General features: G+C 38.6%; 1 protein-coding gene across 4 annotated transcripts; it reads right to left on the reverse strand.

Annotated features, from left to right (window-relative positions):
• Positions 1-969: 969 nt before the first annotated feature.
• Positions 970-26690, reverse strand: LOC125226646 (E3 ubiquitin-protein ligase MARCHF9-like). 4 transcript variants are annotated; one of them, XM_048130687.1, is made up of 7 exons: positions 25988-26690; positions 22262-22383; positions 12043-12187; positions 9592-9712; positions 7419-7509; positions 4002-4234; positions 970-2757 (listed from the first exon to the last, which is right to left on the reverse strand). In XM_048130687.1, exons 1-7 carry the CDS (start codon positions 26187-26189, stop codon positions 2613-2615), a joined length of 1059 nt encoding a protein of 352 aa, XP_047986644.1. In that variant the 5' UTR covers positions 26190-26690; the 3' UTR covers positions 970-2612. The 4 variants fall into 4 exon arrangements, with proteins under 4 accessions (XP_047986644.1, XP_047986645.1, XP_047986646.1 ...); XM_048130688.1 differs by having other exon boundaries at positions 25634-26130; XM_048130689.1 differs by lacking the exon at positions 25988-26690 and adding an exon at positions 24096-24143.
• Positions 26691-27660: the final 970 nt, after the last annotated feature.

Below are 27660 nucleotides of genomic sequence, written 5' to 3' on the forward strand. Positions count from 1 at the left end.
AAGTATGGAAAGTTTCCGAAGTTTTCCTATGTGAAAATTTCAGAATTTTGGAAACTTTCCGTCGGCACATCAGTACCCCTTATTCATAAACGTGCACTAAAATTATCAAGCCGATGAAGTTCGTTTGTTCCTTTCTATCACGCCAATACGTTGGAAAGAGACACACGAACTTTATCAGCTTGATAAGTTTAGAGTACGTTTATGAATAAGGGGGTTAGAAATTAGCGCATAAAATTCAATTTTATATTGAGTTTTTAGTTGGCATTTACCCTGTACAGCTAAATGGAAGTACGGTAATTCGTACCGTTATTTAATGGAATGATGAATGATTCTATTATTAAAATTCAGAAGGGTTTAGGCGTATAATGTCCCACTCGCAAAACGTCCCTCCGCTATAATAACGTCCCATACGCAAAACGTCTTCTCTGCTAATTGTCCCTTATGCAAAAAACCCCATTCGCATTACGTCCCGTTATCAAAATGACCCATACCCTTCGCGAAATGTCCCTTCTGAAAATACCCCTATCGCTGAAAGTCACGGCTGCCTAATGCCCCTTTCGCAAAACGTCCCGTTTGCAAATAGCCAGGTTCTTATGGATTAAAGAGGTAATAATACAGATTGTTATCAATACTGGCCACTTGAATATAGTCCGGTTTCCTCACGATGTTTTCCTTCACCGAAAAGCAACTAGTAAATATCAAATGATATTTCGTACACAGTTCCAAAAAACTCATTGGTACGAGCCATTTTTTATGGGACATTTTGCGAAAGGGACGTGTTGCGATCGGGTTATTTCGTGAAAGGGACTTTCTGCGAAAGGGACGTAATTTATATAAAGGGACATTTTGAGAACGGGATATTTTGCAGAAGGGCCGTTTTGGCAATGGGACATTTTATAAAAGGGACCTTTTGCGAAAGGGACCAAGAGACGTTTTGCGAGTGGGACATTATACGCCTAAACCTTCAGAAGTAATCGAATAGGACACAAAATACGGCGAAGCTTGGATAGTTGAAGACGTTTAGATCATTATTTTCGTTAGAGGTAAATTATTGCGTCAGAAGATCTTTAAAAAAGTGTAGTTATTATGTCTTTTTTTTCACACCAGTTGCCTTCTCTTTCTTTCACGCGCAGGTGTTGCCATGTCACTAATAGTATAAATAACTAGAATAAATGTGATTCACATGATAAACAATGTTAAATTTGCAATAGCACTATGATGTTTTTAAGTAGGCACGTTATGCAAAAAGAAAGTAGTTAATTTATAGACAAACATTTGTTCCATAAAACATTTATTTTTCTCCTACGTTGCCAAAAAAACTAAAATAATTGAATTTCGTTGTATATGGGCCAATATTTAGTAAAATAAAGTTCATTAAATTAATAAATAATCTCATTTGGGCAAAGTTATAATATTGGGGTAAACTTGTAAAATTTGAAGGTTATATACATTATATTCACGTGTTATAAGATGTTATTGCATTTGTCTATATCTAACCGTAGAATTGATCGCTCGCAATTATAAATACATCGTTATTTATACAGTAGGCAGAATCGTAAAATAGTCGACTAGCGATATCTATTCTAGATATTTATATTTTTGCTCGTTCGAATTTTGTCAGAAAACGATAAAGGTCCCCAAACCTATTGACGCCTCTAGTCGACCAAAAATAGCTCGTTAGTATGACGCTGAATGCACGCGTACGCATGTTTATACTAACGAGCGGTTTTTGGTCGGGAAAAGACGATTGAACGTCGATAGGTTTGGGTATCCCTAAGAGTGCGTAGCCAATGTGACAATTGTTTACCCTATGTATTTAACGAAGTGTATTCTGTTGCAGTAATATGAGCGGGGTAATAGAGAGAGTATGTCTGTAATAACTAATATGCTATGGAGCGCGAATCCTTTGTTTAACTGAATAATTCGGCCCTTAACATTTTTGTGCGGTAGTCGAAATTGTAATTATACATATTTTGTATTAGGTCTCCGACTCGGTACCGCAGAGAACTCGTTAAAATGTACGGTACGGGAGGTTTATTAAGTGGCTAATATACGATCGCACCGCACCGCGACCTTGAAACTTTTCACGTACAGGATAGCACGAGGATAATCTCGTTACCGTGCGGTCGTGCGTTATTATTTTATTTCCGTGGTATACGTACGCGTACAGTGTGAGTCTGTTCCGTATTTACCATCTGGCACTTCACAACTCGGGTTTTAAACATGTTAAAATAATGTTCCAATCAAATCTGTTACAATTCGACTGTCAGATTTGTATGTCGCATCGGAGCCTTTACATTTACGTGAATCTAATTTTAGAAGATAGCCGGGTTCACACAGAGGCAATATGCTCGCGCGGTTAATGTTCAATGCGGACGTACCTAAGCGCCTCTGCCCGGGCGTACGTTTCGCTCGGTCGAGCGACCTGCCTAGGCGCGTCCCTCGAATATTTGTCGCGCGAGCGCATCGCCACGCGGCGTGGACCCGACTAATCAGATAGGCTATACAATACAAGTATACATACTTCGCTTCGGACAATCCGGGTACCGGAGTCTCTTCTAGTAGAGCTCCGGGTCGGGGTACAACGTGAGCCGCGCAGAGGCGGGCGGGCCTCAGGACGGCGGCGCGGGGGGCGCGGGCGCGGCGGGCAGCAGGGACTCGCGGGACGCGCGCAGCGCGGGCAGGTTGGGCAGCGAGCGCGCCGCGCGCGCGTCCAGCGCTAGCAGGGAGCGGATGTCGGCCTCTAGCGGGTCCGCGCTGCGACAACGAAAAAAAACAATAAATTAACGCATCGACTGACGAACTCACACTGCCTCGTTTAGCGAGTACACTGTACGGCAGAATCAGAAAGTAGTATTAAGTATCTAGAGTAGCTCGGAATATCATATGGTACACGATTGATGATTTTACTGTTGTAATTGTAGCACCGCTCACAATCTCTGCTTATCCTCGAGGTTGACTGGTAGAGAATGCGTTAAAGCATTAAGTCCGCATTTTTGTACTGCACGATTTTTTTCTTTTGTGCAATAAAGATTAAATAAATGAATACACCGTAGGAGCTTGTGCCTCCACCGCCACACTAACTGGCGTATTAGAACATCGCTTAGCGAGTTGCGGCGGATCCCGCGACGCATATATCGAAGCAACACCAGGCGGATTGAGGCGGATCCCGCGACGCATACATCGAAGCAACACCAGGCGGATTGCGGCGGATCCTTTTTTCACGAGCGCCCCTGATCTACTCTATATCTCACCAGATGTGGTACACCGTAGGAGCTCGCGCCTCGACCACCACACTAACTAACGTGTCGGAGCATCGTCTAGCGGGTTGGGACTTGTCCCGCAACGCGAGTCCCCCAAGCGGCGACTGAGGTTTGACAAAAGTATGAAAATAAACAAACATATACCTAATGTGGTACACTCTAGGCGCTTGTCACCGCCACACTAACGCATCAGCATCAGAGCAGCGTCTAGCTAGTGGTGACTGATCTCGCGACGCGGGCGCCACGTGCAACTGGCTCTTATCAATCGTCAGGAAGTAGTCTTTTTTTTATACCACGTCGGTGACAAACAGGTATACGGCCCGCCTGACGGAATGCGGTCACCGTAACCTATGGACGCCTGCAATTCAAGGGGTGTCACATGTGCGTCGCCGACCCATTAGAAACTTATACACTCCTTTTTTGAAGAACCCCATACTGTAGTTCATCGGGAATACCTCGGCAGGGAGCTCATTCCACAGCCGGAGCGTTGGTGGGAGGAGATTCCTCTGAAACGGTGCGCGACCATTTAGGTCGCAAAGTGTGTGGATGAGCGCCCCGTCGATGGCGAGCGGTGCGATGATGAAAAGTGGCCGTCGGCATCATGTCAAACAGTTCTTCAGAACACAACCCACTGTAGAGGCGATAGAACACACATAAGGAGGCGAAGTCTCTCCTTAGACTTAAGGGTTGAATACCGCCTGTGAGTTCGGGATCGTCGACAATAGAAGATAGTGTTACCTAATATGGTAGACCGTGGGCGCCTGCGCCTCGACCGCCACGCTGACCAGCGTGTCGGAGCAGCGCCTGGGTTGCGGCGGGTCCCGCGTGGCGGGCGCGGGCGCGGGCGGCCCGGGCGGCGGGCTGGGCGGCGCGAGGCGGCGCCGCGGGTCGGCGCGGTAGGACTCGAAGCCGCCGCTCTCGTCCTCCTCGTGGTACAGCGCCGGCCGCACCGGCTCGATGTTCGCTACCACCTGACGAACGAAACCGATCTAATGTATGTATATGTTATGGACCGAGTGATTAATGAGAGCATGATTAGAGATGGGCCGAATATTCGATAAATATTCGGTATGTTCGGCAAGTTTTTCAATGTTCGTATTCGGTCGCATTGCCGAATATTTAACCGAATAAACAAAGTAAATAACTAATTAAGATCTTACGTATTCCATTGGATAATAAGCTCCTATATTAGTAGCTAAAAATAAACTACCTAAAAATGCATCAAGATATAAACACAATTGTTTTGTAAAAAGTTTAAAAACCGTAGTTCAAGAGTTGAGAAAAGTTCAGAGTTGTTTTAACTAAGTTTTAGTTATCCACTAAATCATAAAAACATAGTTGTATTATGTATAACCATTATCGATCATTTCATAGTTTTAATCTTAACATTCACTTTAAAAATATGTCGTAACCGAATATTCGGCCGAATGTTCGGTTCGGTAAGAGCTGAACCGAATGTTCGGCCGAATATTCGTATTCGGCAAAGTCCATATTCGGCCCATCTCTAGGCATGATGTATAATGCCCGGGCATTATGAATAATGCCTAGCTGTATTGGGCAATGTGATTAATCATTGTCTAGACGCCATTTTTTATCACATTGCCCGGGATAATGCTACGTGATCGTTGAGCAAATTGATAATAAGTTTAACAAGTTTGCATGAACGCCATTTTTTATCACATTGCCGGTCATTATGATACTGCTACGTAATTGTTGGGCAATTATTAGATTAGATTAGATTAGATTTCATTTATTCACAAGAATATATGGTACATAAGATGTTACAAATGAAGATACAGAGCCTTAATACATTCGGCCGTTAGGCATGTGAAAATTGGTGTAGGCATAGCCTGCTTATTCTAGTACATGCGTATATTATATTACTATTGATACTTATAATTATTATGTCATTCAATCATATTTATTAAAGAGCAGTTTCCATGTCCTAGTATTACCTACATTATTCATTACTTACTATCTTAAATAAAATTACATTAACAAAGTATCGCTAAAAAAAGTATCTATTCTGTAATATGTTTTATTAATGAGCTCAGCCTTTAATTTTCTTTTGAATAGATTAAGGTGTAACTCTTTGAACTGCTCTGGTAAGTGGTTATATACTTTAGAGGCCATACCTAGTATGCTGTTTCGCAAAAGCGCAGTTTTTCCAGCTATTGGGTTAATTTTGTACTTGAAACGCCTGTTCCTAGAGTTTTCTGATATTAGTGGGAACAAATCAGGGTTTGATTTGACAAAAACTGACATTTCATAAACGTAAAGGCTGGCTAATGACATTATGTTTAGATCCTTAAAATATAGTTTACAACTTTCAGTCTGTTTTAGTCCACAGATGGCACGTACACATTTTTTTTTTTTTTTTTTTTTTTTTTTTTTTTTTTTTTTTTTTTTTTGCCCGGGCAATTTAATTATTTGAATAGTTATTATCAAACTGCCCACTCACAATGCGCTTTATGTATAGTGCCTTATTTATCACTTGGTCCATAACATATATACTTTATTGTCACTAAAAATAGGGCAAATGTCGCCACTCAAACACGTCTACGATATAAAAAGTCTACGTCTACTCACCGGGGTCATACCGTATCATAAAATGAACAAAAAACGCGAGCGAAACGTGGCAAGTTTTTTTTTATTCATAGAGAGCGGATATCAGGTACCGATATAAATATTAATATGGATATGACTAGTACAATTTTTTAAATACATGTCATGTGGTTTTTTAATAAGGTCTTACAATTTATTATTATCACATCGCACACCGCAAACTTCGCTGAATAATTAGATTAAATTAAAGTTATTTTTGCAACAAACTACTTTTAAAGAAAAGTATTTTATTCTAAATAAAAGAGTTTGTATACAGGAAGCGAATTATTTTCATTTTTCTATTCTTTGAGTCATAATAGAAGTTTTTGCTGTGCAATGCTCAGAAGAAATATTAAAGAAGAAGAACTTAAATAAATAAAATATTTAAAAATAACAAACATTTTTTTTATTTATTATCATCATATGTTTTGGCCCAATATTCACAAAAGCATCCAAACAGGGTTTTACTTTTATGTTCCGATACATTTTTTTTGTGTAGAAAAAAATAATCAATTATGCGAGTCATATCCATATTAATATTTAAATCGCTACCTGAAATTCGCTCTCTATTTATGCATAGTGAGTGATAACACAATTTAATATTTCCCAAGGGTGCAACTACTTGTGGATAATAGTGAAAACTAAGCAGTTTTGGCGTAATAAGCTCTTAACAGTCTTAACTTTTTATGTACCATTCCAGTACTATCTGTAACCTTCATCCCTCTACACCGTGTTTTAATTTGTTTTCCGTTAAATTCGACACGTGGCTAGGTTCATTATCATGAACCATCCTGTATATCACTTTTTGTTAAATTCGCAAAAAAATTTTTTTCATCATTTGCATACATAATAAATGAATTTTTTAGTGTGAGAGACCCTTAAGAATAACATTCAACTTAGTGTCAAGTGATTGACGGCACATGTCAAAACAAATTGTCACTACTTTAAAAAAAACTTGTACCTTCGTCTGTCAATGAAAAGAAAATTGGAGTAAGTATGTATGGAATGCATGTAGACTTACTGCGTTTTAACTTTGAGGAACAGCGCGAGATTTTTTTAAAGTAGTGACGAAATAACATTAGGAATTGGTAAACGTTATCGTTATCACACACGTGTTCAGTAATTATCTTTATTTTTTAATAACTCGATAACCGTAAGAGTTAAGACGCTAATTTCTTAGAGACATTAATTGTATTAAAATTTAATCTAAAGAACCTTCCCTTAAAGTTAACGAAATTCAATAAAAACAGGGTGTATAATAAGGCAGAGAATACGTGAACAACTGTAAATGCGCGTTAGTGGTGAGTGAGGGCGTTCATCTGGACTTATCTTTTTTTGTTTGCCATCGTTGCAGTACAAAACACCTGTAGCTCTTATCTAGTTACAATAATGGCTCAGCCACGACATTAGTCTAAGCGCGACAGCGGTGAGCGGCGGCCATACATTGGAGCGAGACACAGCGATGGGACTTTACATTCGCACGTATGGCTGCCGCTCACCGCTGTCGCGCTTAGACCAATGTCGTGGCTGGGCCGTAAGGTGGGTCAATACCTGTCCATGTGCGATAGCGCGGCGCTGTGTGCGCGGCGGAGAGTGGTGCGGTATGGGCATCTTTTCAGGCGCGTTCTGGATCAACAATATTCTGAAATAAAACGACACTCCGATTATCACGGTGGAACTATTAACATAAACAATAAGCCTTTTCTACTAAAATTACACTTTACAGTAGATAATGAACAAAATAAATTCGAGGGTTTACTGGTGATACCCGATAAGTTGAGAAAACTGGTTTTTGAAATTCGAACTATATGCAATTTTACAATGTTGTTATTTCAAGGACAAATTATCTCGATTTATCGGGTTTCTCCAGTAAACCCTCTAAATACGTAGATGTAGACAATACTTTTCAAATGAATTTTCCCGGAAACGTTCGTATTTGTTATGGTAGTTTAGACAGTCTTGTATTGAGACTGACTGAAATAACGTGACACGTTTGTACTTTCCCGCATAAATGAGAAGAAAAAGCTTTAATCACTACATCTGTACAACAAATCTTAAGCAGACATCGCTTCCGCACTCTCCATGTTTATTCCCTCAATAGGCTAGTTTCCTACTATTGTCCCAGAGCTGTAAGAACCTCTTTTTGACACATGACAGCGTCCACAAAAGGTAAACTCGTGCAACCTAATGAAATTTTAAATAAAATCCTGTAATAATATTTAAAAAAATCAAGTACTTAAAATAGTATTTTATACAATCGTGATATAATACAAAGCTTTTCAGTCGAGTACCATGTTTAGGCCACGAAGCTTTGCTGAGTGGCCTAATAGTAGGGTACGAGAGTGAAAAGCTTAATTATATCACTATTGTATACAATACTTTTTCTACGAGTCATCATCTTCATCATCAATGGACGGAAATATCATCATTCATGCAAGTTCAAATTAATGTTAATAGCGTCTTTCACCGTTGTATCAACATCGAGTTACCTAGCAACCAATTGTTTGTAATAACCGTCTCTGATTGGCCGATAACGCGACAGATAAAAAAAAATGTGTTTCAGATGCCGACAAATTTGCCAGGTATCGCAAATTAGTATAGAAATTGTATGAAGTTCTATTTTTGAAATTATTACAGTTAACAAAAGTCAACTATAATGAGATTATTATAGTTGAGTCGGAACTGCCATAGAGTATCCAACACTGAAAAGTTAGCACTTATAGTTTAGTCTGTGGTGTCCTAATTGACAGATTACAGCCGACTAGTAGAAAAACAATATTTCGCTTACTTTAAACATAATCTAACACATGTTATTTTTTACGGATCTTCGTTAGTGAGTATTTTACGATATTAATTTATCACGCAGGATTTACTTATTATGTCATTTATCATTCATTTTTATTTTTAAACTAGTGCTGTGGCAGAGTCTGTCATTTCAATTTAAATGACATTTCAGTAAGTTGATAAAATCGTATATTTGTTTAAGCGGCTCCTTGTACATAGGGCCTAATCGATTCAACCAATTCGAAATTAATCGTTAGATTTGGCAAACGATACGTCTTAGCCACATTGCAACATATTTCAAAACAAACGTGTCAAAAATGTGAACTTACAAATCCGGGATAATAGTAAAAAAGGATCGAGTTTCTAGAGAGTTACTGTCAAAGAAAAATGTGTAGCCACAGTGCATAGACTGCTATCTCTCGACACAGGCTTAAAACTTTTGAACCTCAGTTTTGACAATTTGGCCCATATTCTTAGCTTGACCCCCAAAGGTGTATCGCCATCTAGCCCACCGTACCTTTTTCTCTATGGTTCACAGTACGTTTTTTTTTCTTAGACTTTATCTGTCTATACGGAGTTACATATGTCTTTGCTACTAGTCAAATCAGCTTTTTTTTAAGAACTGTTAAAACGATTTGCTAATATGGAGTTACTATGAAATACTGAGGAGTGACGTCATGGCCAATTCATTTACTTTATATCTTTCTCTTTGACTTATTAAATAGAAATTATGTTTAAACATAACTACTGTCTATGTTTTCTTCTAATTATGTGGTGATTTATTTCGTGCAGTGCATAAAATATTTTATTTTAAGTATAGGAGACTAGCCTATTGCCTTTCTTTAGCTTTTTGTATCTTGCCACGTTAGTAGTAGGTTTATAGAGTATGGAAATGTTATTCAAGGTCATATATTTTTTACTATATTTAATATGATGTTACCTGTTGTGAGCGCGCCAACGATTACACAGGTGCAGGTACTGGCGGCACTGGATATACATGAACACTGCTCCGCCCGTGAACCCCACGGCGACCACTACCAGTTTTGTCCAGAACGGCCACGCTGAAATACAAACGAAACGGATATTTAGATAAATTATTATAAAACTGTGGGTTAAATTGTGGCGTAGGCGAGAGGCTGGCAACCTGTCACTGCAATGCGGGGCAAGTCAAGCCATTGAAGCTCATACTAGTGTCTGTGATATTTTAGTAATATCAAACAAATTTCGACGATTTCGTAAGCATTTTAGGAGAAAACTTTTCATTCATTAAAGAAAATTTCAGCAAGGACCAACTTTCGTGACGGATCACGCGAAAACTATAAGTGCTAGCACTAAAGTGTTAAGGAGAGATTCGTAGTAAATTTATTAAGGATTACCAATTTGTATGGACAAGTAAAAATATGATAAAGCAAAATTCAAATAGCTTGTCCTCTAGGTAGTTTTTCTCCAGTTCATCGACACTTAGTTTGCCCTAGTTTTTTTTTTGTTTAGTATTCTGAGCGGCAGCTGTATAAACAATAGCGAATAAAAAGTTCACTTTTGCATAGAGGCGTTACTAAAGGCGTTTAAACACGACACACAGTTTCATTTACTGTTTCATTCGGTAAAAAAGTGAAGCAGATGAGACAAATAGTCAAATCAAGTTCATTAATGTCGAAACGGATGGGCACAATGGAAAATTTATGAGAAACGAGAAAAGACTCATCATCATCAACGTAGAGGCATGTTTAGATATCTGTGATGTTGCTAGAGCCTTTCTCGAAAGTTACAAGCCTTGTAATACAAGTTGTTGGGTTGTCATGGAAACACACTTGTAATACAAGGACGTAGGGTAATAGTCAAACGGAATTAGAAAGACCGAACTGGGTGCGTAGCCGAATGGCACAAACGCTCACGAAACGAAACGCTCGTAGATATCTATCTCTATCGCTCTTGCGTATTGGCGCGACGGAGCCAGACTACCTTTCGCGGCGTTTCGTTTTCGTTTCGCGTCGCAGAAATGCCATTCGGCTACGGCACGTGGTCAGCCAGCTTAGCCAAAGTGACAATCATGGACGCTACGTGGCGATTGACAGTATCGACAAGCAGTCTGGCTCTGTCGCACTACTACGGAAGGGCAAACGGGAGAGCTAACTATTATACCTACGCTTATGAAGCGTAAGCTATTGTGACGTTGGTCAGGTACCTTACTCTAAATTAACTGGAAATAAAATCTAACAAACGTATTTTGAGAATAAACAACGTTCTGAAATGGACAGGCAATTAATTATGAATCATTCTTGATGAGCAGAGCTCACTTTAGCGCATATTAGTCTTTTAGACGATGGTAATACGTTAGAGGTAAATACAATACGTAATATTGCTAAGGATATGGATAGTGTAGTGCGCGTCGTTTACATTACAGCATCTTTTTTTTTAAATTATAAATGGGCTTACTCTTGGCCACAGACTAGCCAAAGGCAAAGACCTGGCCTACGATGGAGTGAGCTCGCCGAGAAGATGCCTGTTCACTCTTGATTTGAAGGTTGCCGGGTTATATGAGCTCGGAAATATAGCCTCCGGCAAGGAATTCCACTCCTTGGCAGTGCGTATAAGAAAAGAAGAAGCAAAGCGCTTCGTGCGGATTCGTGGAATATCTACCAAGTAAGGATGGAGACCGGCCATCTGTTCATTTAAAATGAGTGTTGAGTGCTGTCCTATTACAGAATGATAAAACGATAAGTTTCAAAAAGACACAACTGAAATGAAGGACGCCTGTTTCTACAAAAGACTGTAAGAAGCTTAAAAGAACTTAAATCTGACTTCACAACTAAGTATTTACAAATTGGGTGGCCCTTAAATAAGTTTAAGATACTAAGGACTTAAGTATTTTTTTCGATACCCCACTTCTCAAAACAATTCAAAGGAGGTACATTGAAATTTCTTGGTACTCGTACAAGGTTGCCTATTCTGTTACGCGTACTAAGTTTCTTCGGGTATTCGATCGAGGGCCTACAGCGAACACCGAAATTCGAAATATACGGGCATCTTGTTCTGACAGTACTACTATACCTACTTTGAATATAGCAAATGAGAAACTTCCGTGTTCGCGGTAAGCCAAACCAAAGATTTTGAATTGTCACATATCTGTGTTACATCAGGCCTAAGATTAACACTTAACACGTTGACGGAAACTAGACGGTTGTGGAAGTCTTTTTATTGCCTGGTGTCCGTTACAACATAATTAGGGCCCGTTGCATCAACCACAATTAATAAAATAATTTAAAGACACATGTTGATGTGTCACGCAGCAGAAGTCTATGGAAATTCCCATACAAAAAAATTGCGATTGCTAAATTCGGTGACAGGCGGTTTGGTGCAAGAGACCCTTAACGGTGGATGAGATTGTTACCTATGAGTCCTCGATGAACCTCTTCTACAGCCCGTTCTATGAGCACGAATAGACTCCACATGACGCAGAGCGCGGCCACGCAGTGGAATAGCACAGCGCAGCAGAGACGCCGGCGCTCCACGCCTGACATCTCCAGTAACCGCCACTGTAAAAAAAAGCCCTTTATTCATTTGTTTAACTAATACATTACACGTGTTTATATTTACAGTTAGTTTTATTATGAATCCCTATGGTGGGTAAAGGCCTCCTCCATTGATAGCCATTTTTCTCTATCCTGCGCCGCCTGGATCCAGTCCTTGCCGGCTATCCTTATCACATCCTCGTCCCAGCGCGTGAGCGGTCGGCCCCTGCCCCTCTTGCCGAATGGGCCCTTCCACTTCGTCACCTTTAATGTCCACCTTTGATCTTTTTGGCGAGCTGTGTGTCCTGCCCATTTCCATTTGAGTTTTAGCAGGAAGATATCTGAGTCACCTATGGCCTTGGTCGTTATGATCCGCACGCTGGCGGGGAGAAAGATCACGCTAGAATAGGTACTACAATACCTACTAACTAGAAGGACAATAGAAAGATTAGGTACTTGGGCTTACCCAAGTAATCTTTCTAATTGTCCTTCTATTATGTATTTTGAGCGAATCCAGTTTTTAGCTTTAGGCATAAATAACAAAAATTAAAAGTTAATTTGCCTTGCGTAAGACTTGAATCCACGGAGACTGGATCACTAGGCCCAGTGCTCGAAAGACGCCAAGGCGAATATTTTCACCATATTGGTCTATAGACATCTACAGTAAATGTTTTACACTTCTGAAAAGGCTACAGGTACTGGGTTTCCAAGTCATCATATTCGAATTCAACAACAAGGATGCGCTGTCGCTGTCCAATTGGTAATAACCTCTTAGACGACTGCGAACTCAGGATTTTTAAGCTCAATAACTAGCATCGTTTACACATTAGTGCTTGTTACAAAATTTGTATATTTCCATACCATAATGTAGGCAAATTACCTCTAATAAGTAAATATATAGATTGATACACAAACCCTGTACTTCCGAGTTATTTCAAGGATAATACACAGTTATTTGATACACAAGTTTTCCTGACATCGTTAGTGTTACAAGGTCAACTGTTTTTCGTACGTCAGCATTTCTAAATAAATAATTACCTACGCAGATGTGCATTCTGGCACGTACAGCGCGTTTGTACTCTTTAATACTTTGAAGAGATGTAATAATTAAAAACCGGCCAAGAGCGTGTCGGGCCACGCTCAGTGTAGGGTTCCGTAGTTTTCCGTATTTTTCTCAAAAACCACTGAACCTATCGAGTTCAAAACAATTTTCCTAGAAAGTATTTATAAAGTTCTACTTTAGTGATTTTTTTCATATTTTTTAAACATATGGTTCAAAAGTTAGAGGGGGGGGACGCACTTTTTTTCCTTTAGGAGCGATTATTTCCGAAAATATTAATATTATCAAAAAACGATCTTAGCAATCCCTTATTAATTTTTTAATACCTATCCAACAATATATCACACGTTGGGGTTGGAATGAAAAAAAATATCAGCCCCCACTTTACATGTAGGGGGGGGTACCCTAATAAAACATTTTTTTCCATTTTTTATTTTTGCACTTTGTTGGCGTGATTGATATACATATTGGTACCAAATTTCAGCTTTCTAGTGCAAACGGTTACTGAGATTATCCGCGGACGGACGGACGGACGGACAGACAGACAGACATGGCGAAACTATAAGGGTTCCTAGTTGACTACGGAACCCTAAAAAGGTTCAGTTCTGTCACACCTCGGACAATGGCAATCAAATATATGAAAGAGGCGCGTACGAGAAACGCACACAGTCTAAACTCGTGTAGGTAAACCCATGCCATGCTTGTATCATGGCTTGTATAAATGAAATATGACAGGTCGACTGGTCGCGTTTTTAACAAGCGGTAACTGAGAGGTGATCAAGAGCGGATGGGCGGCACTTTCAGCGGGGAGTGGGAGTGTCTTTGTTATACTGTGGCTTTGTCGACGTCTTTAAACAAGAATTATAGTATAAAATTGGGTATATGCACGAAAAAAGCCTTTTTCTACTCCCGAACTGTTATTCGTCATTTACAGGGTAGCCTCTTGGCGCCCAATGTACTTTCTGAAATACATTTGGTTTCAATGGAATTTTAACTTTCATGTAAACAAATAAAATATAATTTCTTTTGTTTCTGAAATTTTTCGAACAAAAGAAATTGAATTCAATCTCAAGTACAATAAGAATCAAAATTCCCTATCATAAATTTTGTATGGTGGGCGCTACGAGGGTAGTGCAAACCTTTGCGTCAAAATACAGGAAACAGTGGAAATTTCACGAAAGTTATTCTAGAAAACTATTAAAAACTAAGTACATGGTCGTAGAAAAAGTATTGTATGCAACGGTGTTTAACTGAGTCAAAAAATACTCGTGGCGTCTTTATTAACAATTTTCGGCTTCGCCTCAAATTGTTACCCATGCCACTCGTCTTTTTTGACCTCCTTTAAGCGCCTGTTGCATAAAATACTATTAAAATACCATACCGGCAAGCATGGTCGCACGATAAATGATAAAACATCAGGCCGTACCTATCGAACTTACAAATAGTGCGATAGGGAAGTCCTGATGTTTTATCACTTATCGCGCTGCCGTACTTGACTGCCATAAGTTTTAGAACACGATAGCGTAAATCGCTGAATATTTATACAATTTTTGGTTCCAGTAAGACCACGTTTTGTAAACTAATAAATAACTAAGCGAATGGATATAGAGGATTAGTTTTACTGCATGTATTCAGTGCAACTAGAACCTCCTTTTTGAAAATTTTAACCATGTTCTTTGTTTTAACAGATTTATGAGTAAAAATGGTTAAATATAATCAGTGTCACCACCTAACTGTGTATCAGCCATAAGTGTGGCGCCATCTACACGAGCTTATTTTTTGATTTTTTTTCTTAGACTTTCATCTTAGACGGAGTTATACAATGTCTTTGTCGGGTTGGATACCCAACACAAGCAACTCTAGTGTATGTATACTACCAAAAATAATATTAATGCGTGACGTTCACCCCGTATCGAGTATTATCATAATCGCTAGTAATAGTCAGTTTCCATACTTATATAATTAACTGAATCGCACCTGGTCACGTGCGTCCAAAACGAAATATCGACTACAGACGATTATACGCGATCACGCGAACTCATTAGAAACCTTACTCTTAAGGCATAAATTACGTATTATAGCCCTAATTTAATATTATAACGTCTTTTAAATAAAAACCCCGTGGTTTTTTTTGGCGGCGTGCTTAGGCCTCGTAAGCAAGGACGTAAGTAAATATTAATAAATATAATTGGGAACACCTTACATAGATCAACTTAGCCCCAAACTAAGCAAAGCTTGTACTATGGGTGCTAAGCGACGATATACATACTTAAATAGATAAATACATACTTATATACATAGAAAACATCAATGACTCAGGAACAAATATCTGTGCTCAATTGCTCATCACACAAATAAATGCCCTTACCAGGATTCTAATCCAGGACCGCGGCTTAGCAGGCAGGGTCACTACCGACTGAGCCAGACCGGTCGTCAAGTAAGTACTGGTAGGACACACTGCTGGTCGAATATGCGAGCCTTTTGTACTGCTGTGAAGTTCATTTCAAAGACGAATTTTATGTTGGAGTATGCTGCCCATGCTAGACTCTGCCGTCGCGCTATATCTCATTGCCCTGGTTTTCCCTACCGATGAAAATCTCGTGCCCCAGATAAACATACTTATAATACCTTTGGCTTTAGAAGTGGCAGATCAACGGAAGATGCAATTGTAGCCCTTACATCACTAATAAGTAAAAACGTTGATATGGGCAATAAATGCATGGCAGTATTTTTGGACCTGAAAAAGGCATTCGATACGGTATCTCTTCCCACACTTATTCATAAACTAGAACAAATTGGTATAAGAGGCACCCCTTGGACTTGTTGAGTGACTATTTACAGGGTCGAACACAAAAAGTAAAAATAGGGAATCATGTAAGCCAGGAAGCAGACGTTATTTTTGGTGTGCCTCAGGGAAGCGTCTTGGGCCCGACGCTCTTTCTGGTTTATATCAATGACCTGACAAACCTCCAAATAGAGAATGGGCAAGTGTTTTCGTACGCCGATGACACTGTCCTTGTTTTCGAAGGAAAATCTTGGGAAACAGTGTATAGAATGGCTGAGTCTGGTCTTGGTAGGGTATCCTCTTGGCTGAGAAATAATCTTCTTACACTAAACACAGCTAAAACTTGTTACATATGCTTCTCTAAGTATAAAAGTTCTCAGCCAAGAGGTGATCTAAATGTAGTGATTCATAACTGCACAAATGTCCCTAACGATTGTACGAGTACTTGCACACAGATTACTAAACTCGAATCAACAAAATACCTTGGTGTTATATTGGATCAGCGATTGTCTTGGCATCCACAAATTGATTATGTCAGTACTAGGATTAGAAAATTGATATGGATCTTCAAAAAACTGAGACATATTACTACCAAATCGCTCCTGTCACAAATCTATGTGGCTCTAGCACAGTCCGTTATGAATTACTGTATCTCAGTCTGGGGTGGTGCAAGTAAATGTAAATTCTTAGAAGTTGAACGGAGTCAAAGATGCCTACTAAAAGTCATGCACCAAAAACCATATCGCTACCCAACACAACAACTTTATGAAATCAGTGAACAGCTAACTATGAGAAAGTTATATGTTATAGCGGCTGTACTACGAGTCCACAAAAGTAAAAAAATTGATGTGACGGTGTTATCACGAAGACGTAAAAAAAGTGTTATCCCGCCAGTATACTGTAAATCTAAATTTGGAAAAAGACAGTATCAGGCATTATCAGTACACCTATATAATATAATAAATGACAAAATTAATATTTACCTCTTAGCTTGGTATGACTGTAAAAAAACCGTAGTGAAGTGGATACAAAACATAACATATGATGAAACAGAAATGTTAATAGGGTGATGAGTAGAAAAAGACACGCGAACACACACACTCACTCACACACACACACACACACACACACACACACACACACACACACACACACACACACACACACACACACACACACACACACACACACACACACACACACACACACACACACACACACACACACTCACATCTCAAATCTTTAACTGTGTAAAAATAAATGTAGTTGAAAATTGAGGAAGAGCGGGGCTTCCTGTCACAGGTATTATAAATACTTACTAGGAAGTCTCAACCTGCGAGTGTTATGTTGTAAATTGGTTTATGAAATAAATGCTTTTTGATTTTTTTTTTTTTTTTTTTTTTTGATACCTACTTTTTAGGGTTCCGTAGTCAACTAGGAACCCTTATAGTTTCGCCATGTCTGTCTGTCCGTCCGTCCGTCCGCGGATAATCTCAGTAACCGTTAGCACTAGAAAGCTGAAATTTGGTACCAATATGTATATCAATCACGCCAACAAAGTGCAAAAATAAAAAATGGAAAAAAATGTTTTATTAGGGTACCCCCCCTACATGTAAAGTGGGGGCTGATATTTTTTTTCATTCCAACCCCAACGTGTGATATATTATATTGATTTAAACTAACACGATCTTCACTCATATTATTAAATTAAAACGGAAAACAAGAACATATCGCGGCGGTCAAAAAACGACAAATAAATAAGTCTGCGGTTGCCGAGCATTTGCTAGAGTCAGGACCGAACCACTGGATTGAACTGCATAATCCCAAAGTCCTTTCAACTGAACGTCTTTACTATAGCAGGAAAGTACGTGAAGCGATTGAAATCAGGAAACATCGTAATTTCAATCAAAATGAAGGGCAAGGGATTTCATCTTCGTGGAATCCAGTGATTAGCAAGTGTAAACGTGAGAAAACTTCCCGTCTCATACCATCGGATGTCGTGAGTGTTGTATGTAGGCAGAGTGGCAACCCTAGCGTAAAAGTGACTGATGACAATCAAGTGCGGGTAGTTCGAAAAACTCGTACAGCTAGAAGATGTTGATACAACTCCCAGCCAGTCTACCCGTGACCACGGACGTAATGTCATGTCCGAAACGTCGGGTTAAATATAAAACGTAAGTTTTACGTGATTAAGTCCCGTTTTAATTTAATAATATGTGTGATATATTGTTGGATAGGTATTTAAAAATGAATAAGGGTTTACTAAGATCGTTTTTTGATAATATTAATATTTTCGGAAATAATCGCTCCTAAAGAAAAAAAAGTGCGTCCCCCCCCTCTAACTTTTGAACCATAAGTTTAAAAAATATGAAAAAAATCACAAAAGTAGAACTTTATAAAGACTTTCTAGGAAAATTGTTTTGAACTTGATAGGTTCAGTAGTTTTTGAGAAAAATACGGAAAACTATGGAACCCTACACTGAGCGTGGCCCGACACGCTCTTGGCCGGTTTTTTTCAACGACAACTTGGCGTACAGTAATTTACAGTGTTTACGCTCATTGTTTTTGCGACGTTTGTCGTTTGTGTTGTAAATTGATATCTTATTGATAATTCAATGTGAGTTGACAATATGCTTATCAGCATTCTGCACCATCGATCGAAGATAAACATAGATATTGCAACTCATCTACTTAATAATCAATATATTATGTAAATTACTACTATCTATCCTTTATCAAGATGTTTGGTTGCATTATCTGTTCAGTCAACCACTATCTAGGAAGATTTCCTCCTCGAGAGCGCTGGTGGCCTAGGTAAGAAAACAAGAGCGTGCGACTTTCAATCCGGAGGTCGCGAAACCAATGAGTTTTTCGGAACTTATGTGCGAAATGTCATTTGATATTTGCCAGTCGCTTTTCGGTGAAGGAAAACCGGACTAATTCCAATAAGGCCTAGTTACCCTTTAGGTTGGAAGGTCAGATGGCAGTCGCTTTCGTAAAATTAGTGGCTACGACAACTACTCCCAAGATTTACGGAACCCACCAGCGCACTTGGAAGATTTCCTATCGGACATATACATATCATCTTCAGAGCTGAATCTGACGGAAAATTTATTAATTCTGAATACTGATGTTTGTTTCTATTTCGACGTAATTTAGTCATATCCATACTTATATTATAAAATGGGAAAGTGTGTGTGTCTGTTTCTTTGTCCGTCTTTCACGACAAAACGCAGCGACGAATTGATGTGATTTTTTAAGTGGAGATAGTTGAAGTGATGGAGAGTGACATAGGCTACTTTTCGTCTCTTTCTAACTCTCCACTTCCCTAAAATGAGGGGTGGAAGATTGTATGGAGTATTCTGCAATTTGAGGTACCGGCCACATCAGAGCGTCGCGTGTCTCGGGGCGCGCAACGGACGTCCGCGCCACGCCACCTGAGTGTAATTCAAAAAGCGTCTCCTCAGTACATTTTGTATAGGAAGGACGTAAGGCGCGCCGCCAAGCGGCGCGGCGCGCGCCACGCCGCCGCCACGCCACCTCAGTCAATCTATGTAAAAAAAAGTCCTATAATATTTAATATTTGTCATCATTTCTAATACCTAAATCCATATTAAGTAGGTATAATACTTAATTGGTTTCCTGTACAATTGCATTACAAAATTACAGTTGTTGTCCAGTAGTTTCTAATCGAGCTCAATTTACTGAAAAGGTTTTCCTAGTAATTTACATTACTTTAATAACTATTATCCTAGTACTTGTTTTATCCTGACCTCGCATGCAAGAGTTATGGACCTAGGTATATGGATTACAAATAATTAAAACTTAGCAGAAGTAAACATAAGGATATCGGGTACTGTTTTGCATAATAAAATTATTAATTAAATCTTATCACTACATATTAGTGTGTAAGTATTTCTAGGTTGTTTACATAGTTCGGCACATACCGCGATACATACCCGTAGATGTCGCCAAATATAAGTACAGGGAGCAGGCAACTAGGCCTTGCTGGTGAGGCTGCGGAAGATTACTTCGGCGTTCCTGGGACCTCGTCTTTTAGGAAGGCGACGGTTAATTAGTGGATAAACCATGGGTCTCATCTGCCTTGGGAGTCCCACAAGACTCCAAGAAGTGACCCATTTAAAAAGGCAACTAGTCCTCATTACAAAAGCGAACCGTCTGTAACGTTGACATCAATTTGACAGTGGCTATATATAGGTATACCCAGACGCTACCATCTGTGTAAATTATGTATACTCATCTCGCTCGTACTGGCATATTAGGGCGAGCGAGATGTATAGGTACCAAAATCGCGGTGAGGCTACTGACCTTACACGCGTAGCGGAAAAACGGCTTACCAGGTAAGTACGTTTTCCTCGTAGCTTAATCGAAAAAGTAATTGGTTTTAATATGAAATTACCTATCGAATAATATGTAGAAAAAAATGCTTTTTCAGTACAGATCTGGTGTGTTTTGCCCGCACTAGTGCTCAAAGTGGTTCATTCAAGCGCGGATCCAGCTTCGTGCCCAGGGGGGGGTCATGTGGTAAAGGCCCAGGCCCCCCCGGGGGGGTCACGTGGTCTATTTGTATGGCCAGCCTAGGCTCCAGGGGGGGGGTCATGACCCCCATGACCCCCCCCTGGATCCGCGCATGGGTTCATTTCTTGTTAAGTCGAAAATCCGTCTTCCACTTTTCCGCACTTGTATCGTAAGGTACCTACTATTATTCATGGCAAAATACAAATAAAATACTGTAAGGCATAGCCACGAAACGGTTCAGACTTAGCATGGTGATATAGCAACAAGTATGTAATACCTACATGGTATCGAATTGCAAGATTTCATGGGACAGTGCGCTATTTATTTCCAAGTGAAATTAAATATAAGCGTAAAAAAAATAGCATATCGAATATTTTCAATGAATCACTTTTATCGCACTAAATATATTTGTAATGCTTGGCGTATTAAACTTTTTTTATTATACATGTCGTTAAATTTACTCGAAATTAAAGATAATGAGTAGACGTAAATAATGATATTAATGACTAATAACATATATTACAAAACCATTGTGTTAATTGTTAATAAGTCTATTCCACAGACAGGCCAATACAATACAATACAATGGGTTAATTTGGGTATTCCATATCGCAGTTGTTTCAAAGAATGTGTGTTATAGACAGTAATCGGACTCTTGGCGTCATTTCTAACAACATAAGGTGCATTATTCCGAAAACGTCATACAAATGACGACCAATTACTCGAATAGAGGACTTATATCTAATCGCTCCTAAGAAAAGTGCACGTTGTGGTAACCATAATACCTTTTAATCATTGTTATGACCTCGCAAATAAAAACATTAGGATGAAAGTAATCGTTCCATTTTAGCAGATAATCGCTTTTCGCTGAATGACTCGTCATGGCATAGCGCCAAATATATACCTACGATATCCAATTCCTTATAAGTAATAGATATATAAACTTTTGTGCGGTAGGTAGGTATGGCTTAGATCACCCAAACATCGGATCGTAACATGGTAATATAAATATGGATCGTTCAGTCAGTCTCGTTGTATTCTGAATCTGGCCATATGCCCATTATTTATGTAATAGAAGATTGCGATTTTACTATAGCAATTATTATTTATTTATGATTTTCCTAACCAAGCAAAGCTACATTCACATTTATTTATTTATTCTTACCCCTTACCAAATTTGTGCCACTTTAGCTAGATTTCTAACGTCGTTTTCATAATACGGCGTCAGTGCGGGACGTGATTCGAGTCTATCTTAGTAAAATCGCCATCAGATCAGATACATCAGTGCTGCCAGGCTGCTCAAAAATTTCTGAACATACCTTGCAAACACAGAATTAGATTTAGATAGATGAAACAAGTTCATCTATTTGTATGGCGGCCGAGCGTGTCAGATTTTGTACCTTGCCTGTGATTTTAAATAATTTAAATATGTGTCTGCCCTTGAGTGTTCACAATTTTTGTGTTGTTGCAATTAAATATCACGTAACGAGGCATTTTTAATGTTTTTGTTGACTTCAACTTACAAAAATTGACGCCCGAAAGCTGCAAGCTGCGATTAAAGACGGACAACTCAGTGGACTTTACTGAGGTCATTTCATCTATGGTATATATTTTATATATGACATCTGTGCTTGCAATAGAGTCGTGTTGAGATAGTAAGCGCTGTGGCCGCTCCGATATTATTAAAGGCGACTGTAGGTAGGTAGATACATACCTCATTGAAAGGCTTTATCTTGGTGTGCATGATGAAGTTGAACTTGCAAAGCTCGCAGGAGCGAGTCTCCGACGCTGTCAGCCATTGCTGCAGACAGCTCTGGTGGACGTACTTCAGGCTCCCTGTAACAATAAACCACACATTTACTCGGACGCCATTGCAGAAGCGAAGTCTATGCTACTTGTTTATATTACGTCGGTGGAAATAAAGCATAAGGCAAAAGCATGCGTCTCTTGAGTGTGGACGGTCCCTAAGAAGTCGTCCGGCAAGTTCAGAGGTGTTACGTGCGCGTTACTGACCCTAAGAAAAATCCTCGATAAATTCTGGCAACCTTATTGAGTCCACGCAGAGCGAGGCAATGTCTTAGCACGACAAACGGCGTTATGCAGACGTGCCAGCACAAAGGCAAGTCGACGGTAGACAATCGAAAGGTTTATTCAAAGGCAGGAACACAAGCAACAAGCAAGGGGTGTCAGTAGGTAAACCATGGGTCTCATTAGCCCTGTTCCCTGCACGTGGGATGGTATGCGTAACGTACTTCCCCTCCTAAAAAAAGGTGCATCCAATTTAGGGAGCACACCATGAGTGCGCTTCAGAATGCGCGCACATAGAATAGGTATACTGAATAGTATGTTATGTGCGCGCCTAATGAACGCAACTAATACACGACACGCGTAATCACGCAATCTAAAGCTAATATGCGTATTTTTAACGCATTTGTTAAATCGTCGATAAAAAAAGTAATAACTTTTCCTGATGGGTAGAGACAGGACAAAGAGAAAATGGTGTAGTGTGGGAGTATATAACTGCAGTTTTTGAAGATGGAAGTAATACTCTAATTCATTCCCAAGAGCATGCATGCATACACTGCAACCAGAATATTAACCATACTTATCAATTTTTATGTCCATATAAAATAAAATATGAATCATGAGTGACAAATATATATATATATAAGTATGTATAGACAGACGCAAGTGGGAGTCAAAATGCAATAAACAACTGAGTAATATTGTAACTAGTTTTATAGTAATATGTTTATGGTGACCAGTAAACAGACACAAGGACAACAAAGTTTGTAGAAAACATTGTAAAAACTATGATCCCCTACACAAAACGTGTGGTGATATTGTTGAATAAGTCTTTCAGAACCATTCTTAGATAAGTATTTTATTTTCAAAATATACTGAATTAATATTGTCTTCGGTTACTGTGATAGTTACTCATAAAATAAAACTATAGAATACTAAACTATGGTATGGGGATGAATTGTAAATTCATTATACGCGAATTCAATCCGTTTCCATAGTTTTATTTTATACTGAATTACTCTCTCAATCAAAAAACGTTTTCTCTCTCATCTGAATCAAAATTCAAAATCAGTTGATTGGTTGATAAATGGTTAAAACTATGTTGATGAAGCAGTAGGTAACAATGGAACCTAACACTGAACATGGCATGACATGCTCGTAGCCGGTTTAATAGCCGACTTTTTATCTAATACAACCCTAAGTTATTTAAGCATGAAGAGAAGACATGGAACAATTTGCACACATCTGGATAACTCCTGTGCCTCAATTGGTCAAATTGATTGGACCAAAGTTCCAAATGGTCACAAATTCAAGTTTCACCGGGAAGGTCTAAATTCTTCCAAAACTTTAAAAATTTGCAGCTTCATAAAATTATTTATAAATTACTACATTTAAAAAAGCAGCTTTACTCTTCAAGGAGTTTGCTAAGACTGTTAACTTCCAGAGAACAATGGATTAATTAAAAATACTATGAGACTTATTGAGTAAATAAACTAATACATGTTGTTAACGATGCGCGCAACCTGTTGTTTTGAATACTCCTAACTGTGTTGGCTACCTACAGGACAGGCTCTGCCTAGTGTAAGTCTTTGCGTTCATGTTATTAGAGTACTGCTTATTTTCGTCATGTTAATTGTAATTGCCTATTGTCATGTACTGTAATAAACTTTACTTTACATATAGAATAACAACAGCTGTTCAAACAGTCTTTATAAAATAATATTGACTCATTTTCCTTTAATTCCAAGGAAAAACATGATGAATCTTTTTTAAAACATGGTTGGTAGTCACAGTCTTGCCAGCAGTGTGAAAGACCATTTAAAAACACTTGCAGGTGTTTTTGGCTTGACAATATATTAAATTAAATATAACATTCCATGTGTTTTTTTAATTTCTTTTGGTATTTCAGATGAAAATGTCCTTACTTCACTTGAAGCATAGAGACCCTTCTGTAATGGAACCTCGCAAATAAGTTATTATGAAGTCTTATGGATAAATACAAATAAGACGCACATTTCATGTAAAATATTTTGACATTTGTTTGGGTCATTCTGACATCAACATCATAGTTTTTTAAATGCAATTAAAAACCTTTTTTAACCCCCGACACAAAAACGACGGGGTGTTATAAGTTTGACGTGTCTGTCTGTCTGTCCGTCTGTCTGTCTGTCTGTCTGTTTGTTTGTCTGTCTGTGTGTGTGTCTGTCTGTGGCATCGTAGCTCCCGAACGGATGAACCGATTTCGATTTAGTTTTTTTTATTTGAAAGCTGTGTTAGTCGGGAGTGTTCTTAGCCATATTTCATAAAAATCGGTCCACTAGATCGCGGTCGGGGGTTTTTTCAAAATTTTAATTTTGTGGTTAGGTTATAATTTATTTAAATACTTGCACTTATGGTTTGATAAAATTATCATTGGCCAAGTACCCACAAGACTGTTCACTTCCAGTCTGATAATGATCATATTTGCTATATTGTAGAATTAGCAATCATTGTATTGTCTTTACCATATTGATATATTGTATTTGTAAGAAAGGAATAAAACATAATTGAACTATCAAGCCCCTAAGTATTTTGATTAAGGAGATTTGGATGTACTTAATGTAATAAAACTTTTAAAAATTACTATTTATAAACATTAGCTTATTTAACAGGTTAAAAAACACTTCTAGTTCCTTAATAGCTTGATATATCAAATCATGGACCTTTTAAGTTGTTGAGGCCATAACAACAAAATACTTTGCAAGTGTATGTGACATATATGTATTTAATTTGTTTAGCTTATTAAAACCCTAATAAGGGTTAGGTGGCACAGAACCACGCTTATAGAACAGAATGGAAATCCATGAAAGAGGCATATGTTCAGCAGTGGATGCAAATATGCTGAGAAGAGGAGAAGAGAAGAGAAGGGTTAGGGGAAGGTATCTAAAAAACGAATAATAAATAATGCAAACAAACAAATCATAATGACTAACTTTTATCATGACTTTATATGCTCAATAAGTAAAATGTTTCACATATATTTTTTCTAAAATAAATGTTTAAGTTTAAGTTAAAATAATACCTTAAAGCAAGACCTTGATATTATGTGCACACTGTATATTTCACTAACACCAGCAAAAGTCAATGTCAACTCCACTTGATGTTGTAATCTGTTTATCAAACATGCTAATCCATTTACATGTCATATGTTTCCAACACTACATATCATGTATAATGTACACCCCATGTATGCCATAACGAATTCATTTCATGGAATATCTCTTGCACTGAATCTATTATTCCTAAATAACAATTTAAACAAACGTGTACTCAGATGTAAATATACTGATTGAGCAATCGACCAGAATACCAACGCGTGACGTGATTTACGTTATTTTCCATAAGACAACATCATGCTAGGAACAGAGGAGCTGACCTGAGCAGTAGCAGGGCGCCAGAAGGGGATTGTGGACCTCGCTCTCGCAGTGGCAAATGCGACAGATATCTCCGCTCGAGTTGCTGCATGAGGTTCGACTGCTATCTGACCCTCCTCGGATCACCTCTCGCCCGCAACCGCCGTTCCATTCCCAACTCTCGATTTCCGACGAATTTTTAACATTAATCTGCTGTACTGGCATTATGCTAACCAGCTCAAAAGAGCACTCATAACATTACAGAATTACAAAAAACTAAACTCGCACTCGCATCGAATATCGACAAAGCGACCATCCGGACACATGACACTGGCATTAATTACACTACCCTTTTAAGTAAATTAACCTTTTCGCGAAGAGTTAAAATATTAACAATAAAGACGAATTACATTTCATGTAATTATCATAGCTCTACACGAAAATATCAATAAAAATTATTAGTTACTCGTCTACTGTCAAACGCGATCTGATTTTCACAGATAACTGAAAAAAAATTTGGTCTACAATTTATGGCCATATTTGAAGTGGGCAACACTGGATGTTTACGCACAGTGTTTTTGTAGAGCGTTTTTTTAAACCAACGTTGTTTTTGATTTGGCTTTATGTTGGCAGTATTGAAGAAGGATATAGTTTCATCTCGTTTTAAAAACCAAATAAATCTATGAAACCAAATGCATACAGAGCGCCATCTATGTCATGGTTTCAGTTACTACCATCACTATCAGTGTTGTCACATCTACCTATTTATAGGTAGATCTACCTATTTTGCCTCCCGTCTACCTGTCTACCTATTTCGGTCCTAAATCTACCTATTTTCTAAAATATTACTATTGTAGAAAATTCTCCATGCGTGTTACGAAATTAAGTTTTACCTGTCTTATAATTACAGCATTTTACTTAAATCGGAACGTGTTTAGTGAATAATCTGTGGGTGAGTCATCGACCTACAATAGGGACTGAGCTCACACTTTTTTTGCCATACTAAATTGAACCTTATCACCTGCGCATAAAGGTGTTCTTGACAGACTAGCAAAAGTGTGGCCACATGAGAGGGTCAAAGTTGGGGCTGGTGTCCCTCTCGCACGTGTGACCAGTATTAAAAAAATACTATAATAGTAGTATTTTTACCTGTATGATAACTAAGTTTATAAACTTCTTAAATTATTTTCGTATTATATCGAGGCAAGGGTATTAATATCTTGTAACGAATTGGCAAGTCATTATTATGAAGCCATAAAACCAAAAAAATGCGCAATTATTAAAAACCTTTAATTGGGTATTAGTAGATTTGGTAGTAACTTTGAATATTGACTGGTATCCCCAAATGATGACAGTGATGACGTCATTCAAATGATTTTGATAGTGGTAATAAGTGCGAGAGGGACACCAGCCCCAACTTTAACCTCTCATGTGGACACACTTTTTGGCCTAACTACTCATTCTGGTTTAATTATAATTCTGTGGGGTGAGTCGGCTTGAAAGTCTCAAAGACTTTTACAGGGGACAGCTCCATCACATTTTTTGCCATACGAAATTAAACCTTATTACTGAAACAGAAAGTCGATCGTATCAGACTAGCGAAAACGGTCCACATGAGAGGGCATTGTTTGGGCTGGTGTCCCTCTCGCACGTGTTGCCAGTGTTAATGAGGTTCCCATATTAGTAGTATTTTTAT

This window comes from Leguminivora glycinivorella, chromosome 5, assembly GCF_023078275.1.
Source record: "Leguminivora glycinivorella isolate SPB_JAAS2020 chromosome 5, LegGlyc_1.1, whole genome shotgun sequence".
Classification (NCBI taxonomy): Eukaryota; Metazoa; Arthropoda; class Insecta; order Lepidoptera; family Tortricidae; genus Leguminivora; species Leguminivora glycinivorella.

Coding starts and splice junctions, on each gene's coding strand:
- LOC125226646 (XM_048130687.1), bottom strand. CDS start 26,189: ATGCCAGTACAGCAGATTAATGTTAAAAATTCGTCGGAAATCGAGAGT. Junction 4,235..7,418: donor GCGCTATCGCACATGGACAG/GTATTGACCCAC, acceptor TTCGTTCGTCAG/GTGGTAGCGAACATCGAGCC. Junction 2,758..4,001: donor CCCACGGTCTACCATATTAG/GTAACACTATCT, acceptor TCGTTGTCGCAG/CGCGGACCCGCTAGAGGCCG.